Genomic DNA, 19,995 nt, shown 5'->3' on the forward strand with positions numbered 1-19,995 from the left:
ATTCATTTATAAAATAATAAACTTGCAACATATTCATGCGAGGCATTTCTGAAAACTGAATTTACAGTAAACAAGTTTAATATCTTACATTTCCTGTTGCAGCAGCCAGCAACAGGAAGAGATTACTCATGCTGTAAGAAATATAAAAATAATTCTTCTACAATTAACAGCATTTAGTTTGTATTATTCAATGTTATTTTAAAACAATATATATATTTATCATGCTATCTTAGTGCTCTTGAGGCCCCCTGGTGGTGTGGAGGGTTATCAACCTCTGACATGTTGGACTTTCTTCAACAATCAGCTGCTTCAGAGGCGAACAACAACAGATAAAAACTCTCCCTGGGATGAAAACTTGCTAATATTTTCAGAAATTCTGCGTCTCTAAATGTAGCAGGACAGAATAAGAGCTAGAGGAGAATCACCTTGTTGGGCTGGTTGACGTCGTAGCTGTTCAAAGAGCCGAGCAGATGCTGCAGCCCGGGAACGTTGTCGTCATTAATGGCGTGGATGATGGCCTTCATCACAAAGGAGTCTTCCTCATCCTGTTCAGAAGGAAAAAAAGACACTTCTATCACTCTGTGGATTTTAATCAGTACGTTTCTGCATTTCTTTTTATCTGCAGTGTGACAGAGCAGCGGTTTTACAAAATGGGGACCTCAGAAAGTTGGAGACAAGATTAGAAATAATGTGTAAAAAGTACAACTACAACAACTTCAGCCAATCAGATGTCAGGGATTCTACAGAGGCAGCCAATCAGACGTGAGGGTATCCCTTAGTCCCGCCCACTAAGTTTCATGGATGAATTTAACAGTTTAAATTAATTCATGATGTGCACAAAAATATAAAATATCTGGGGTTTTTTAAATGAAATCTACTCAGTTTTAATTTATTTTAGGCTTATTTAATTAATTCTTTATTAAATCAATAATTTCTCCATTATATCCCATTTTAAAAAAATTAAACTATTTAAATAATCTTATTAATTTATTGTAATTTGGCGTTCTTCACTATATTTTCAAGAAAAATTGGAAAATTATTCCACAGTGTGGGGGCTACAAACTAAGGTATTCAGAGGGTGAAGGAGGTTAGACGGATACCCAAGAAAGTTCAGTGGAAGGAAAAAGTGGGCTAGACAAAAATGCAACAAAAAGAAGAAAAACTGCAGAAGAAGAGAACCGGAACCAAAGTTAAACTTAAGAGTTTTGGGAGAAATTCACAAGAATCGTAGCAGATTTACGGTATTTTAATGTTTAACAAAGAATGTCGAGGATTTCTGCTTTGAATAAAAAGAAACAATGAATCACAACCAAACTTTACTGCACGAGCTGACACGATGCCTCTAAACCACTTCAGCCTCACCAGCTCAGCCAATAAAGCCAATGATCCAGAGCAGAGCTTTCACTGCGGCTGCAGTTCAGACTGTAAACTACAGGAGGCGCTGCAGCCACAACAACCAAATCCACCTGAGACATAAGGAAGTTTCAGTGATGTGGCCTTGCTCCACCGTTAACGCTCCGTTAATGATTAATTCTCAAACAGCAACAGCATGAAAGGCTTTGTGTGTCGCCGTCTGTTTAGAAACCAACTCATCCACTTTCCTACTGGTTCTAAAAAACTGGAAAAAATAAAATAAACCAGTTTTAGATTTCTGAGAAAGATAATGCAATCAGTAGAAAAAGAGCTAGCCAAGATGAAAACGTGGTTTGATTTTAATAAGCCATCATTAAATAAAGAAAAAAACTAAATTTATGGTATTTTCTGGAAATCGGATCTATAAAAAATGTAAAGTTGCACATAAATGGAGTTGAAATGGACAGAATTTGAGGCAAAATTTTTAGGAATTATTCTATACACACAAAAATTGCAAAAATCTATTGGAATATTGTTTAAAATAAAATAATAAACATAAAAGGATTGCATATTCGTTATGAACTATTTGTCTTATTGCTCAGAAATCTGAGGAAATGCAAGTAAAACAACAGTTGATACATCAGTTAACGTACAAAAAAAATCCATTACGCTCATCAATAAAGAGGGATATCGTAAACCAACCAATAAACTTTCTATTCAAAGTAATATTTCAAAATTTAAAGATATTTTACATATAAAACCACTGGAAATAATGTATAAACCCTTGGGAAAAACGTTTTCCTTCTGGACTTTGGAAATTATTTAAGCTAAGAATAAATAATTTGTGAGGTTTGTTAATATTTGAACATACTAAACAGAAAAGTCAGGTAAAGTTTAGATGTGTTTCAGTTATTAGCAAGAAACTGGAATGAATTAAAAATGATCTCAAATGATCTCCTTTCTTGGTGAATTTTAAAAGAGCCTTGAAAAGTAAAATCATAAAAATTTACACTGTTATGTACATGTAGTGGATGCATATGTGTATGTGTGCATATACATGCATATTTAAATGGAAATTATATACATATACACACACATATATGTGTAGCTGCTGAGTTCATGAACAGCTCCTGTCAGCATGAGCCTTGGCTTCAGAATATTCCTTTTTTGGTAAATTATGGGTTTGTAAAGTATTTTGTTTTTGTTTTCTGTTTGCAACGTTGATAATTTACCAAAATAAAGTGAAACTGAACTGAGAAAGATCTTCATCAAATCCACATCAATGAACGTGACCTAAAACGTGTTAAATAGTCCAATTATCTCTGGGTTTCCCCCTGTAGCCAGCAGGCAGATCGCTGAGGATAGCAGGAAGAAACTTTAATGCTGCAGACAGAGGGAGTCTGCAGAGTGGATAAGGATCTGGGATGTAATGTGGCTGAACAGCCCAGCCCATCCTGAACCGGTTTGGGTTTTTGTGGAGCTGAGGCCGGGACTCACCAGCGTGTCGTCGCTGCGCGCCACGCTGATGTTGCTCCTGGACAGGAAGGAGCGCGACAGGCGGTTACATAAGGAGATGAGTCGGACGGATTGCTGCAGGAAGAAGAAGAAAAAAACGAGCACAAGTTTAGGAAGTTCATGTCGAGTCACATTAAGGAGACTCAACGGTCAGACATGTAGAGGGATTTTCTGCTCCACTTCTGTCAGTATCCCACTGACCCACAGGTGACATGAAAACTCAATGCAGAAATGCTCCAGTGTTGCAGGACAGTGCAGCCCAAGATCTTAGTCAGAAAATTAAAAAATACATTTTAAAAGGGCAGTATTATGTTTGACAGGCACATTTAATAGCATAATCCTCAGCTGTTAAAAAAATGCTAAGACTTAAAAGAAAGTTAACGTCTTGAAATTGGGTCTCTGTCTCTTTAAGAAGCTCCTGCTCTTTCTGAAGCTCCGCCTTCAGGAAGTCGTCCCAACATGGCTCCTCCGTTAACCCTTTAATGTTTTTACAAGTAGCTCCTATAATGAGCTCAGCTGCTGCTGCATAAGGTTTTAAGTGTTTGAAGATTCCCAAATCACAGTTTTACAAAAACGTGGAAGCATTTTTAATAGCTACGTCTGCAGGCATTAGGAAGTTTATCAGACTTGCCGGGTTATTTATTCCCCATAAGGCAGATTTAATTAAGCTGGATTATTGAGTTTAAGGCCTTTGTAAATATTGCTTTACAGTCATGTTAACAAAATGCCAACAGTGGATGAAGAACTCAGGCAGGAGACAAAAACAACAGGAATGGCATTTAGCTACTGATAATCAATGCATTTTATACAGTCTGGTGGTTTGTTGAGTCAGTTAATGGGAGTCAAAGCCGGCGAGCAAACAGAGGCTTCATCCAGTTATACAACAGCAGCAGGAAGTGAATTGGTGACAGAATCACTTACTTTCCATTTCCTTCGAGCTGCAAACTTCTTAAACTTCTCCATGTTGACGGCTGACTCCTTCCTGCTCAGGGCTTGCTGAGTGTCTTTTGGCTGATTTCACAAACAAAACCAAAGAAAAGAAAAAATTAGCTTTCAAATCTAAAGTCAAACACAAAACACTGGCAGACAAGGCAGTGGATGTTTTAAACTGGGTAAAGATTATCCACAGAGGAGCAGAGTCTAACCTTGATCCAGGGGTGCTGCAGGGTGTCCTGAATCGTCATCCTCTTTCTGAAAACAGAAATAAGCCAACATGAGCAGAAAAATAACATTTTTAACAAGGTTATGCTGTTTTGTATTTCACAAGAGAAGAATTTATCCTGCAGATTGATTAAAAACAATAAAACAAAAAGAGGCAACAGAGATGAGCCGGTACCTGCTGAGGATCGACCGTCTTTAATTCAAACCAGCTACTGGAATCCAGTTCTTTAAAAATACATGAACGAATCATCCTTTAAATGTTTACATCACCGTTTATTTAACCAGACTTGGAGTTTCTCTGTGCGATGTTAACCACTCTTCAAAACAGGAAAAACAAGAGAACATATCACTCCAATAAGGCAGAGGAGGTGACAAATGGTTTGATGAAAATACATTAGGCTGAAACGATTAATCAGATTAGTCACGATTAATCAAATATTGGAATGATCGTCAACTAATTTAGTAATAGATTAATCGTTAACTGGAGTATACAAACTCACAAAAAGGCCTTTTGCTGAAACAACAACACAACTAGAGCTTTAATTCAACCAAAATATTTTAAATTATGTTCACTGCAAAAACTCCAACTAAGTATTTTTACCAAGTGAATTAATCTGCCACTGGAACCAGTACTTTACCATCAATATTATTATTTATTTAAAAACAAGCCTCTGTAGCTTGTTTAAAAGTTACACATTTTATTTTAGTCTCATTTCAACTGTACTAAGATATCTGCACTATAAACTAGACCAAAAAAGAAACTTGGTAATACTTTGTGTTTTTGCAGTGTTCTACCCCAAAACCTTGAGTATCAGAAAAAGCTTTAGTCCAGAGTCACTGGGAAAATAATTACCTGATATTATCTCTTAAATATCTTTATTAATCTTCCTTCTTGCCGAGATGATTAATGTCTGATCCTGATTAAATTCAAAACACTGAGTTGAATCCAGTCTGTGAATCTAAAAGCCGCATTAGATCGTTTCTCCAGTCAGTTAAACAGCTTGTCGTCTTTCCCAAATGTTTATTTCTTTCTTAACAAATGAAATCACCTCCCCACCTTCTGCCCTGATTCACCTTCCTTCCCCTCGCCTCATTAGGCCGAAGGAGAAAGCAGTGATTTAAGGAAAGAAAAGGGGGTTTGATGGCATTTACTGTCTCTCTAGGTGCAGCTACAGCCATTGAGCCGTTGCTGGAGCAACTCTAATGAGGACCAAACAGTCGGAACAATTTCAGGAACCAGCGCCAGAGGACATTTTGCCCAGAAACAAGGAGGTCGTGTTCAGAATATCTGTGAAAATCTGGCCAGAAACACAACATGTACAAGCTGAGCATGAGGAAGTAATTCACAGTTACCAGTCCAGGCAAAAACAGGATGCTTGGAGAACACGCATTTCATTTTCAATGGGGATCAGAGTTTTTGGTCCAGACTGGTTTTATTTGGACTGTCCTGGTATTTTCTCTGTTGAGGTTCTGGATGAGAAACGGGTCCAAAGCATCATACTCATTTTGGTATCATGTCCTCTACCAACATCTACAGCGCAAAAACTCAACTAACTTACATTTAGAACAGGTCATTTCATGATCCACCCGCATCCCATCAGGTCAGCTCAACTAGAATCAGACCTGAACCTTCAGAGCCACATAAAGACAGTCACAAAGTCAGCCTTCCATCACCTGCAGAACATCTCCAGTATAAAAGGACTAAAGTCCCAGCAAGAGATGGAGGAACTCATCTGTGAGTTTATCTTCAGTCGCACTGATTACTGCAAATAAATCAGCTGCTGCTGCCGTTCTGACTAAAACCAGGAAGATAGAGATATCAGCCAGTTCTGCAGGTTATTCAACCATCAAATTGGTGCAAAGTGTTGTTCTACCCATTCAGCTGGCAGCTTTTTTGCACACCGTTTCTAAAAATTTAGATTTTCTACGTTTTTCAGAGACAGAATAAGCTACTGCTATCAAAGATAACATTATTTTACGCCTTTTTGTACATGTTTACCCAAGATGTTAACATATTTGTACTGGAAATAAAGAGAGAGGAAGGTTGTGCATACTTTGGATCTTTGATAAGAAGCCTCTTTATGAAGTCTTTGGCCAGAGGGCTGGTGTTGCTGAAAAACTCTTCATCGAATGTGTAATCGACGGCTGAAACGTTGGCTAGAGTCTCCTGCTTGCTGTCGCCCAGGAAGGGAGAAGCGCCACTCAGCCTGCATGGAGGAAATAAACCAAGTCAGACTCAAAATGTTCTCAAAAAATGCATTTCTTTAATGTACAGCCTTATCTACTTTAACAGGAACATGTTTCTTTTTCCTTCTAAATCCGAATGGATTTAATAATCAAAGAGCAGTGGATTAGAGGAACTTCATCCAAACACTTATTCATCTAATCACTATTCATCTGCTGATAAGATTTGCTCCGTCAAGCTGAGATTAAGGCCTTTGATGGGGGAATGGTATTAGCGAGCTGAGTAGCAGCTAATGGTGACTCATAAATCCCGCTTTGCTATGAGACTCAAACTATTTAGTGTGTGCTAGCTGCAGGACAGCCAGCTGGAGCGCTCCCAGTTTGGGTGGAGCGCAGGAATGTTAATGCACCTTCACACCGATCTGCTGATTTCACACATAAAGTAGAAGCAGATGCAGCAAATGAGCGATGTGCACACAGCCATGAGAGGGAAGCGGATAGGAGGCCGATTAGAACAGCCAAAGAAGCCTTCAGGGGTTCCTCATCGAGAGGAAAAAACGCTAATTAACATGTAAGCTGGGAGGAAACATGGAGGTGGAGCGAGGTCAACCTGAGTGGGAACGTTACAAAATCATCATTCAAGTTCAACTGATTATTCTGACGATTAGTCGATTAACTGGATAAAAGGAACGTAAACACTCTGCATATTTTTTATTTAACCACGTAAGTTTATTTTATACATCAGAGTTGAAACGATTAATCGCGATGAATCAATTATTCAAATAATCGCCAACTAATTTAGTAATTGTTAAATGGAGGAAACAAAGAGTAATTAAGACAAAACTGTACAAAAATACATTCATTTTGCATTTAAAGCTGCAGTATGTCACTGAATACTGACTGTAGTGTAAGAAAATGCATGCATTTTGCTGTCACCATGTCGTGACGATACGGTATGAGGCAGAAAATCGAGCTCCTCTGCCTGCTAACTAGAAACAACCAATCAGAGTTAAAATAATCATCAGTTAATACTTGCAGCCCAACTTTACGATGTTAGCGATGCAATAAAAATACAACTGTTCAGTTCCTTTTTAAAATAAAGAAAACACCTTATTGCCTAAAAGCATTATAGCATTTTTTAAGTGTATGTTTGAAAATTTGTAAAAAAATACTGCAAACATCAAAATGTGGAAATCTCAGCTCCTCCTGCTCGACTCGCCCTGCAGTGTATGGCTGATCTGTTGATTATTTTCTGGATTAACCAATAATGATCAGATGAATTAGGAAAGAATTTGAAGTTAAAACTGCAACTTGAATTCTGGTTCGAACATTTTTCAGACAAACAAGGAATGTTTTTTTTACTTTAAATGCACAACGTATATATTTTTTGTGCAACTTTAGCTTAATTCTTGCTCTGAATGTGTTGTTCTCTCAGCAAACACCCTTTTTGAGTGTATTTACTCAATGATTAATTGATTACTAAATTAGTTAACTGACTAATCAATTAATCGGATTAATTAGATCAATCTGATTAATCACTTCAGCCCTACATTCAAGATCTTCATAATGGACTTGAAGTTTGAATTTCTAACCAAAGTTTTGTCCAAATTCATATTTTTTAGTCATATTTAGAAACATAAATCAGTTTCAACTCCACAGAAACTCAAACCTGATTCCCTAAAAGAACTGAATTTATTCCTGGTAGCTTTAGCTGAAGCCTATTCAGCCTCTGAAATCCTGTGAATATGTGTTTCTGCTATCAGAACAGACACTCAGCAATCTATTTTCTGCTCTGGCTCTCAGAGCTGTGACAGTTGTGTGGGCTGACAGCATGAATGCAGATCATGCATGCAAGCAGCAAGTACATGAGTATGCAATTATTAGTATGTTGTTATGCGAGGAAATCACTTCCAACAGCGATATTCAAGAGCAGCTATCGGATATAACATTTAGCTGTAACAGGCTGCTTTTATTGAGCTGAAGTGTATTTAAAATTCATGTGTGGGCACATTTGCCTTTGTGTTTCGACTTAGCAACATATTTTTGTGTGTACATTATTTGCATATGTCAGTCTGAATTGTAGTGTGGCCATAAAGTGAGGAAGACGGCGTCACGTTGCGCCCACAGTGGGTGATCTGCTGGATGCTGGGGGCAGGACCTTATCCTCTGCTGCTGAATTAAACTGTGCTGACAGGCCTCTGCAGCCGAAAACCGGCCCTGCAGCGACGGAAGCTGCTGGTTCTACAGGTCAGGGTTGGTTGTTTCTAAGCTTAACATCAGCAAATATTTCTGACAAAATGGATACAATTTTAGCAGGCTTAGAGTCACCACCATCCAGTTTTGCACCGTTGGGTCACAGAGGTAAAGGTTAAAACGAAAACCCAGGCGCCCAACTCCAAAGTGAATTCTGGGTCTGATTTGAGATTTTTTCCCTCTGGGATTAGTGTCTGGAAATCTGCTGAAGTTAAAAATGAACAAACTTTTCCTAACAGATATCAAGAGGAGGCCACCGCTAACTCAAAAGTTAAAACTACGCCAACACCAAACCCTAAAACTATGCTAACTATGCTAACACCAAAACCTAAAACTACGCTAACTATGCCAACACCAAACCCTAAAACTACGCCAACACCAAACCCTAAAACTACGCCAACACCAAATTAAATTTTTACATTATAACTTACATAATCTTCTTAGATACTGTATTTATGTTTATGTCTTATTGGCTTAAGAATTTATCTGGAAAAATGACATGCGGGAAAGCTAAGTGTGCTAAACGTTTTCAAAGTTAGCTGAAGTGCTAAATAAAAACAAATTTGCTCCCCTATTATCAGAAGTGTGCTTAATGCGGCAGTTGTCTAAAGCTCCAATTAAAACAATGAAAACATTGAAAAATATGTTTTTCTAAATGAAAACTAAAATTGATAAAATAGCTTTTTGTTGGAGTCGTTTATAAATCAACATATAAAACAATGAAAAACATTCCTGTTACTTACAGGATGTAGGTTATAACCCCGATACTCCTGAAAAGACAGAAATAATAACGTTAGCATGAAACATTCTTAACGTGAGCATCATGTAAAGAAGTAAATTGCCTTGCATGAGCTTTTCACCTGAAGCTCAAACATCACATCACATCCTGCTCATTCCCAGACCAGCTGCTCATTTACTCACCACATGTCCGCCTCCAGGCCCAAAGGTTCATAGTTCACTACTTCTGGAGCTGCGAAGTCAAACAGAAGGTTCTTAATATTCAGGCCAACCTGAAAATCACACGTTCACTTTCCACTGATTATCCAGATTCAGGCCTTTTGCTGCACATTTTCAGCTGGTTTTCAATCAATAATTTCTTTATATGTGTAAGAAAACTCGGCGGCTCCTCAGCCTGAACCTGTGAGGTGTGAAAATGTGGCTTTTTCTTTTCTTTCACACTTTCTCAGATGTGTGAAAAATTACAGATTTACTACGCTTCTCTTCGGACACAAAGGAGTTATTGAGGAAGAAATGAGATTTGAAGGATAACATCTAGTACATACTGCTTATCATTTAGGATTTCTTTTACATTAGGCAGAGAAATGCAAACCAAATCAGATTTTATTTTTGCCCAAATGTGACTCAAGACCTGCTGTGTGAATGTAAACTTGGATAAAATAATATCTGTGAATGTGTTTTTACTCCTCAGTTGAATCTGTTGTATATTTTATAAACTGACACAACAAACATAAAATAATTAGCCTGTAAAGTCTTCATTCATATTTGTAAAGTAACCAAACTGATAGAATAATCATGACTTAAAGATGTTCGTTATATCCTGATATGATTTTGATGCAAATTGCAGCAGGGGAAAATATGCAAATGACCCTCATTCCTTCTTGAGTGGAGCGTTGCAGCCTCTCCATCCTGCAGTAATTAACTTCATGTTGATTTTACACAGCCAGCATGCAGATGTGGCTTCAGCTCTTCATCTCTGCTGATAAAAACTCACAGGCTGCCTGGTGCTAGAAGAGGCCAGTCAGAGGCTGGAGCCGTTGGCAGTCGGCCTATTTAAAGGCCAGATGGCGCTGCGTGTGTCTGTGGTTTGCATGTGAGACATTCCTGGTAATCTCCCGTCTATTATCAGATGTTTGGAGCAGTTAGCACCTGCTCCTGCAGTGTGTTAAACCCCAGGGATGAAACCAGGAACACTGGGTGTGCAGTGATGCAAACATGTTTACAGATTTCAGACTCACCTACAAACTCTGGAGTCCCAAAGATGTTTTTGAAATCATTTCCAAAGTCGATCTTGTGCGCTAGCCCGAAGTCGATGAGCTTGATGCGCGGGTGAGGCACTGAGCGGTTCAGCAGCATGATGTTCTCCGGCTGCAGCGAAACAACAACGAGTTAGAGCAGAGCATCCAACTGGGACCAGTTACGACTGGGACCAGTTACGACTGGGCAGGAAAGAGTCCCATCAGGATGGAAATGTTATGCAAAGCATGAGAGGGATCCTGTCTAGGAAGGCAGAGGTGGATTTTACAAACCAAAACAACAGACTGTCAGTAATTATTTAAACATGCATGAAGTTAGTTAACGGGTAGAAACAGGAAGTTTGATAAAATTAACTCTAGTTTGACTTTATTGATTCATTTCTGCTCAGCAAACAAACATTAGATTATAACGACATCCAGAATATCAGCTGGTCCAGGATTAAACGTGTTCAGTCCTGCAGTTACGACACATTATTCAACTGATAGGAGTCAGTTTAAGGACCTGAGTCAGGTCTGCAGGACAGCAGCCCTGTACTGGGCCCAGCCAGCGAGTTCCCGGCCCAGCCAGCGAGTTCCCGGCTCAGCCAGCGAGTTCCCGGCCCAGCCAGCGAGTTCCCAGCTGGAGGCAGCATCACCAGTTACTGGTTCTGCCAAACTGCAGGCGTCAATAAAATCTCTGTATCAATCAAAGAGTTTCATCCGTCTGCAGGTCGAATTAACGGGAACTGAACTTTCCACCAAACATGACGAAGAGGAAAACTGATCAGTAATCAGCGCCAACATTTTACCAATCAATCAATTACAACAAGAGTTCACAGGAAGCAGAGGCCAGGTTTATCATGCCTTCTGTGCTGGGGTGAACTTTGACCTTTCACAGTTTCTGTCCCACTCGATGGAAAACAACCGATGAGTCACGATGCTAACAACATTAGCATCGGAGCAGAAAAATAAAATAAAAGGAGAGGACTCATTTAAAGAAGCTGAGTTTATGCAAAAGAGTCAGCAGATTGTTCAGATTCCCAGCTCTGCTCAGGGATTTCTGTGAATAAAGTTGTTTTTTATCTAAACGAAGCTGAAAACATTGAAGGATCCCAGCCTGCTGTACCTTCAGGTCGAAGTGAGCGATCTGCTTGGAGTGCAGGTAGAGGACTCCGTCCAGGATCTGCTTCAGGAACTGAGTGGCCTCCTCTTCGCTCAGAGACTCCTTCTCTGCCAGGAAGTCAAAGAGTTCGCCGCCAGCAACACTAAAGAGGAAAAGAGGAGAGCAATGAGGGGAAAGGATCTGATAGAGGAAGCTAAAAATCCCTGAGATCCAATCAACCTGAACCGATTTAACGGCTCCGCAGAGGGAACGAACCGAGTTCAGCTCACTTTGAACTTTATAGCAGATTAAAAAAGATCCTCGATTAAAACGGCGATTTAAAAAACAATGTGTGACCTGGAACCTTAAATACATGCCTTCTAAAAATGATAACTGGAAAAAAATAGCAACTTAGATTTAAAATATGATTTTCTAACAGATTTCTAATTATTTAATCCACAGATCTCAAATGTTTTTATCTGATTATTAAAGAAAAATACAAATATATAACAAAATTATGAATTTATAAAAGATACTTAAAGGAAAAATTTATGGCTGGATGAACAAATGGACGGATGAACAAACGGACGGATGAACAAACGGACAGATGAACAAATGGACGGATGAACAAACGGACGGATGAACAAACGGACGGATGAACAAACGGACGGATGAACAAACGGACGTCTTAGACCACAGAGTGGAAAATAAAAGATTCTTTATTTGAATCCAAATCTGAATAATTAAAATCCAGATTTCTGCATTTGAAGGCCAATTAACGTCTAAAATAGTTTTCATCATCATGAACTTTTAATATTTAATCCTGAAAACCTGATTTTATTACAAAAGCAGATCCAAATGAAACCTCAAACCTCAACATGAAATTCTTTTAAAATCTGAATAAATTCCTGCAAAGCTTCACTAATAGACAACTGATCAGTTTCTGCACACCTATAATCAGATAATCAATTCTCCTTCACACAGAGGCTCAGTTACTAAACCCGCAGCGATATAACATAATTACTGATGTTCACGATAACCGCAGCGATGGGAGGATGAGGAACAAGAAGTGATGAAGGCACGAGGACAAACCTGCAGCGTGACGAAGGAAGCAGAAGTGAGAGCCGATAGCTAATTTAAATATTTTCACACTTGCATGTTTTTGACACCATATGTCAGGAAATACACCCAAAAGTCACAGTGAAATTAATAGTAATTCTGATGATATAAGAATAATTCTAACATTTTTTAAGATGTTTCAGCACATAAAGAACCACCAATTAGTCCAGCAACAAACAAACATTTCCCTCACACTTTTGGAGACCACACCCCAACAGATGAGGCCTCATGCGTGAATCTTCTCTCTACATTTACCTATTTCAAGTTTTAGAAAACCTCAGAGTTTTAAATATGTCGCGTAAAAATATGCATCGTTGCTCAGTTTCAGGATGTCTGCCATCTTCATGTAGGAGATAAATCCTGCTGCTGAACATTAAAGGGGCAGTATCATGTTAAATCGACTATTTTCAGCTTGACATCATGTTGTGATGTTATTCCCTCTTCAAAAACAGACCTGAGTGTCACCTTGATATTCTCATGCATGTTTGAGAAACAGTTTAATCTCTATACCAACCATTCAGCTGTGCTAAATGCCTTGGTGGACCTAGCTCTGCCTTCAAGACGCAGCTCCTTCCCCATTCTGCTCCTTCAGACTAGTCAGAAACAATTAGCAAACACCTGGTGGATCCCCTGAGCTCATAATAGGAGCTACTTCTCAGTGCAACGCTGGTAAAAATGTTGTAAGAAGGTTAATAGAGGAGCCATGTTGTGAAGGCGGAGATTTTAGAAAGAGCAGGAGTGTCTTAAAGAGACAGAGGCCTAATTTCCAGGCGTTAAAAATAACTGAAGGTAACATCGTTAATTAAGTGTAATACAAAATGGCGCTATGTGCCTGGAAAACACAATACTGCTGCTTTAATAATATTAATCCATCATGAGGATTTCCCTCCAGCATCTTAGAAACCAGACCTGTATTAGCTGGGGGACATAAATGAAAGCTCCTCTAAATGATGGGCAGATTCTGAAATCGCCTGAAATACTTTGGTATTTCACCTGAAAAAGTATGCCATGAAAAAATCGGATTTGAGTCGAATTTACCTTAGAAGTAACTGAAGTTTTACAAACTATGTTCTTTAAATATACAGTTAAAGTCTCCTGTAAAACCAAAACCACTGAGTCCGTTTCTGAGTCCATTAGGAAACCTCTGGAAACAGGTGAAGCAGGAGAGTCAATCATGGCTCAAAGCCAACAGATCTGCAGCAACGTGGGACGATATCAACTGAAAATGGACCAGAATATCTGAGGAATGTTTCTGAAGCCACAAACACTTCAGTCGTGAAGGCCAAAGAGGAGCCAAGCCAGGCTGCTGGATGGGAGAGTTTAGTCCTGATAACTGGGAGAAGATCTACACGTGTTGGATGTGAACAGAAAAAACAAATCAACTGCTGTCCTCATTTCCATCTCCAACCTACACGCTCTCATATTCCAGTTCTTCAGAGTCCACCTCTCGTCACAAGCAAGATTCTTTTACCAGCATCCCATAAAAACATACCAACACAAACAAACAACTGACACTGCTATGAAAACATCTCTGAAATGCGAACAGCTCAGAGAAAGCCATCCCAGGAATGCATGGAAATCAGAACGCTCGGTTATCGGACCGACTCTTCAACAACTTTTACCTCCGAGTCGCCGCCGTCAGAGAACCAAGAAGAGTTTAGCAAATTCAAAAATTTAGATAAACCGCTAAACACCATCACAAGGGAGTGCACTGTGACAACGGCGAGCAAATAATGCAAAAACGAGACAGAAAAAAAGACAAAAGACCCTAAATAAAAATAAAAAAGAGACAAAAACAATGACAGAAAGAAAAGAAGAATTTCAATTAATTAGACAAATTTTAACACATTAAAATTTTGAATGAATTTATGACCTTTTTTCTTTTTCTACATACAGAAGTCTCAAGTCTGAATCACTGCATTGTGTTTCTGGTTCGCCCGTAAATCAATTATTAATGATCTGATTGGACGCTGGAGAAGACTCCTGCTGTGGTCACGTTGTGCTAAAAGGAGCTAGGCTTTAGCACAGGCGCTAATGCTAATGTCACTGTTCCTGAAACAGCTGAATGATAGAACAACATTTTGCTCCAAAGTGATGGTTGGATAACCTAAATCACAGATTAAAAGCAATAGTAAGTTAAGCTCATACGTCTATTTATTCAATAATGTAGCAATAAGGTTTGTAAAAGGAATGGTTTTTAATTAAAATGTGAAATTACAGACCTTACAATAAAATTTTAGTTGAGTCCAGCCACTATTAATGACAATAAAGGTTTTTTGAAATGAGGGTTAATTGTAATCATTACAGAAAAAGTGTTAAACAAATATTTTCTTCAAGTCTGAGCTGCTAATCTGCAGGAATTTCAGCCTTCACATTATTTAAATGCTTAGTCTTAGTCTGTTTAATTCAAAACAAACATTTTAAAATGGCGCACTTGTGCCGGATGATTGCCTTAACAATGGAGCGGGCAGAAAGTAATCACGTCGCATGTTTTACAGCTGCACTGCTGGTTCGGGCTGCTGCTGCTCACAGGTGACTCAGCGATTCAAGTGCACTGCGCTCTGCCTGTCGGAACGACCTTTTCCAAAGAAGTGTGTCAGCTGAATACCTGCGGAGCAAACATAACCGATCCTACAGTCTTTGAAGTGGCATGTGGGCTGGTTGAACTGGTCTAACTGGTGTTTGGAACAAAGAGGCCTCGTGCCGCACAGCACTTCTACAAGATCCCAGCTAAAGTCAATATTTTACTCATGAATCCCTCCAACACTCGCCGTTATAATTCCCGATCAGTCATTGTGTTGTTTAGATGTGGGAAAAGCCTTCATGAAATGTGATGATTTCCTGTTAAACTGTCTTTGTGTTATTTTACACCTTAAGCCAAGTAAATAAGTGACAGGAAGTTTCTACTCGCACAGTAAAAACTGATCTTAGAGGAGATAAATATGCCTTGTGTCTCCAGGACTGAACAAACAGGTAGAGGAGTCTGCAGTTTCACAAAGCATCAGCCAATTAAAAAGGACCTTCATGTACTGAAATTAAAAAACTGCCATTGCTTAGAGCAGAACTAAAGTCTGTCCTCCAAGTTATTCTGGACTTAAATCTGCTGAGCTTTTCTGCTATGATCAGCAAAAACAAAACTTTTCTCAAACTATTTTGTCTTAGAAAGTGAATTTGTACGAGTCAAAATTAAAATAGTCAGGAAAAATATTGTGTCAATGCTGCCTTAGCAATAGTGCTAATAGTGCCATCTGCTCCAACAAAACTAACAATTATTGTAGCAATTGATCAATTATTCTCACAATTAATCAATTAATGAATAAAAAGTTGGCACATTAAAAGATGCAAATAAACAAATTATTCAAATCCTTGTTTAAATCACATAATGAACATTTTATTGCCTAAAATGCATTATATAGTGAACTCTGCCATTTGTAGCAAAGGATGAAGCAAAAAAAAAATTCTAACATCAACATGTGAAACATTCTACAAAAATCATTTCTGTAGCTTTGCTCCGTTTACGTTGGTCTGTATGCTCCAGATAAATTTTAAATTAGTTGATTAATTGATTATTTAAATTGATGACGTGTTCATGAGGAGGAGCTACTCACAGTTCCAGGATGAGGATGACCTCGGCTTTGCTCTCAAACACTTCATGCAGGGCGATGACGTTCGGGTGCTGGATCTCCTTCAGGATGTTCACCTCTCGCTCGATGTCTTCCTTCGCCACGCCGCGCCGACCCGACTTGTTGCGCCGCTTCTTGATGAATTTGGCGGCGTACTCCGCGCCCGTTCTCCTGTGCCGACATCGTCTGACCACGGCGAACTGACCGCTGTCGACGAGAAACAAGGATGTTAAACCTGATGCTGATGTTGAAAACTTAACTATAAAAGAACTTTATTTTATTTATCAGGAGAAAAATTAAAATAAAAGCACCAAACAAAGAAGAGAAAGCAACACGGTAAACTTATAATCTGATGGTTTTTAATCAAAATAGGACGAATCATATAGTCTAAATACAAGTTTATCCAATACTAAAGCAAACTAATCAGTTAATTAGACCCAGAGTGATTTAAAAAGCACAGTAACAAACAGAAAACCATTGTCGTATTTATGAGAGTTTCTAGGTGCTTCCCACAGATTTATGAGCCAAAGGGAGTGGGAGGAAAAATGAGGCACTGAAAGTGTTGATCAGAAACAGATTTAATTAATAACCGGATGATGAATCATGGCAGCACCGCCTGGAATCAGAGAACGCACTAAAACGCCAAACCACAACAATAATATGGATTCAGATGAACGTCAGAACAACTTCAGGTTTTTACGATTCCACCCACCAAATGATTCGCAGGTTGAATGTGAAAAATGTCTGGTTTAAATTTCATATGTCGGCCACAATAATGAGTCTAACAAACTAAAAGGTAAAAAAGCTCAGTGATAAATAAATCTGTAAAACATGCAGATTATAATCTACACAGACTCCACTGTGAAGATTAATCAAATAAAAAAGCTTGGAAAATTCTGTGGATTTTTCATTCAACCACTTAAACTTATTTCATGCATATAAATAAACATTAAAATAAATTGTTTTATTGTCTGAAATGCACAAACATAGCGTTCCTTTCAGGTTTGCTAACCAGGTGAAGCTAAACGTTTCCCACTGGAGGAGATCTGAGTGGAACATTTACAAACTAATGAGGTTTTTTTTTATCTTAAAAAGAAAATTTATATATTTTTTGTACAGTTTGGGCTTAATTACTATTTTGAGTTGTTTTTTTCATGAAATGGTGTTTTTCAGTCTGTATGCCCCAGTGAATGATTCATCGATTACTAAATAAACTCAGCTCATCTTAAACAATTTAGCAGTTAATATTTGAGTTTTTAGACCATTTAAATCTGTCCAAACATATCAAACCCAATGTTTGAGATTTCACTAACATCTACAGAGAGCAGTTTCATTCAAAATTAACACTTTCAATAATAAACAATTAATACGCCATCAAATAAATAAATGTACCCATGAAATAAAATCTAAATTTAAAAAAGTCAACAGTTTTACTTTAAAGTTGTATTTATTTGATTATTTCATAATGGTGTTTTATACATATTTAAGGGACTTTTATCTCTTAATGATAAAGTAAAACTGACATGTTAGTGGCTGGTGTTTGCAAAGCAATGCACCAATCCAGGAGCAGCTTTCCTTTTCCTTTGTGCTGATTGGCTGAAGCCCTAAGAGCAGAAATAAGGAAGCTAATGGATGTTAGCTTCTGTGGTAGCACCAAGACAGTTTCCATTGTTTGCATTAATGCATATTAAAATATACTTGCAGTGTTCGAACCAGTAGGATAGACAGCTATGAATGTTTTTAGACTGAAGTACAGCAGAAATCTGAACCAGATTTAAAATTTCCAGCGATTAATGAAATAAACAGAAAAAGCCACAACAGTTTTAGTATTGTTGTTTTGAACTTTGACAAAGTTTATTGGTTATAAATATTAAAACTTTCTCTTTTTTTGTGTGTATTTTAGCAAAACAAGCTGTGTGGAGTCGATGTTAGTTTTACTCAGAGGGATTTCATAAGTCCATGCCATGTCTCAGACAATAAGAAGCAGTTTCTGGACTTTCTTGTTTCACTTCCTCATTAGTTGTTTTTGCATGAGATAATCTGCTGCAGTTTAAGGCAGCCGACGTAAAAGATCTCAGTCGGACAGATTAACAAATGGGCAGTAAGCAATAAATCAATTAATCACATGATAAATTAAAACAAGCTCAAATTTAATGTTTTTCTTTTTTCTCTCCTTCTACCAAAAACTGGATGATGAAAACCTTCAGGCTGGTGATTTGGTCTGAACTCATTCAATGTTATTTACAGAGACTTCATATTTATTTTGGATATTTAAAATGTCTTCCAGTGTTAAATGTTCATAAGAATTTAAAGTTGCAAACATGTTGCCTTATTATGCCTTTATAGCCATTATATCACTTAAAACTGGTCTTAAAACAACAATATTATCATTTATTGCAATAACTTTTGGGACAATTTATTGTCCAGCAACATTTGTTCTTGCGACAGGCCTAATAAACGCTTCCACCAGTTTGTGACCTTTAGCAACACATTAGGCAACATCCAGCTGGCTAAATATTACATTAGCATGAAAATTCAAGTTTATGACTCTTGGACTATATTAGCCAACAATTACTGCTCTCCACACAGTCCTTTGCAATATATCACACACTCTATACATGCAGGCTGAGCAAACCAAGGTCCACCTGACATTTCAGTCGCTGATATTCCTGCATATGACCAACAAAGGGGTTGTTATGGAAATTCTGTCGGCATTGTTGTCGAATCCCTCGTCTCGTCAGGATAACGCTGACTGTGCCGTCGCTCGACCACAGCGCTGGCAGGAAAACCACTTGGGGAAGCGAGGACACTTGGCTGAGGGCTGTTGACGCCTCCGCCGACTGCGCCTCCTCACAGCCCGAGCAATCATGAAGCACTTAGTGTACCAAACACCCACGGAGGGACGGAGGAGGGGGAGAGAAAATCAGACACATTCTGGATCATTTTTCTCTGGTTCCCCATAATCACAAAAAACACAACGGAGAAGCTCATCTGGCCCAAACCTCTCTCTAACACAATAAAATCACTGTCACCGGAGGCCCGGTTTATTAGGAAGCAATTTGGCGATACATGAGGCTCCCTGAGCAGAGTGAGTGAGTGTCTGATGAGCTGATATTATCCTCTGGCTGTGAAACTGTCAACTGCAGAGGATCTTTGATGGAAAACAGAATCAAGACAGCAACGTATTTCACGAGGAAGGGAATGCATCGTCTCCTCCGCTGCATGCTAAGTCACAGCAGCGGTTACTCCAAATACTGGCTGTTTCCATCCAATCGTAGAGCAAATCTTAAGCAAACCTTTAAAATGTCGCACAGAAAAGAGAAATTAACTGTTTTTATCTACAGTTTGGAGCGAATCAATCAGGAACATCAGATGTTGACGCTGCGTGATAAACAGGAAGTAGAGGTCGCCATGTCACTATAAAATGTTTCCAGGTTTTGTGCCTCTGGTAAGGCACAGACCCTTCCAGTGGGTCAGAGCTTTCATAACGTTAGAACTTATTCGTGTTTCCATCTCCTCTTTTTCACTTGTTTTCCAAAACACTAAAAACCACAAGCAAGTGTAAAATCTTTTTTGTTAAATTGAAGTCGTTTTGAATTTTCCACTTCCAACCTTTTTCTATGCGATGCTTCAAAATGAGCATGATAAAAAAACAATGATGGAAAGTATGGGGCTACATTGCGGCCATAAAGTTTGTTCAAAATACAAAAAA

At 38.5% G+C, this 19,995-nt stretch overlaps 1 protein-coding gene across 1 annotated transcript in view; it reads right to left on the reverse strand.

The window, feature by feature from the left end:
- The window catches only part of dapk1 (death-associated protein kinase 1), a 36,031-nt gene extending 16,787 nt beyond the window's left edge, over positions 1 to 19,244 (reverse strand). Inside the window, exons 1-11 of the mRNA XM_015020244.1 lie at positions 19,169 to 19,244; positions 16,269 to 16,518; positions 11,566 to 11,704; positions 10,443 to 10,572; positions 9,388 to 9,436; positions 9,210 to 9,236; positions 6,084 to 6,236; positions 4,014 to 4,059; positions 3,790 to 3,879; positions 2,851 to 2,943; positions 426 to 545 (exon numbers count right to left, since the gene is read on the reverse strand). Of these exons, the coding sequence (XP_014875730.1) occupies positions 426 to 545; positions 2,851 to 2,943; positions 3,790 to 3,879; positions 4,014 to 4,059; positions 6,084 to 6,236; positions 9,210 to 9,236; positions 9,388 to 9,436; positions 10,443 to 10,572; positions 11,566 to 11,704; positions 16,269 to 16,518; positions 19,169 to 19,244 (1,173 nt within the window). The remainder of the gene's footprint in view (positions 1 to 425; positions 546 to 2,850; positions 2,944 to 3,789; positions 3,880 to 4,013; positions 4,060 to 6,083; positions 6,237 to 9,209; positions 9,237 to 9,387; positions 9,437 to 10,442; positions 10,573 to 11,565; positions 11,705 to 16,268; positions 16,519 to 19,168) is intronic.
- Positions 19,245 to 19,995: the final 751 nt, after the last annotated feature.

Source organism: Poecilia latipinna, unplaced genomic scaffold (genome assembly GCF_001443285.1).
Source record: "Poecilia latipinna isolate Pla-1442-1.1 unplaced genomic scaffold, P_latipinna-1.0 Scaffold2555, whole genome shotgun sequence".
NCBI lineage: Eukaryota > Metazoa > Chordata > Actinopteri > Cyprinodontiformes > Poeciliidae > Poecilia > Poecilia latipinna.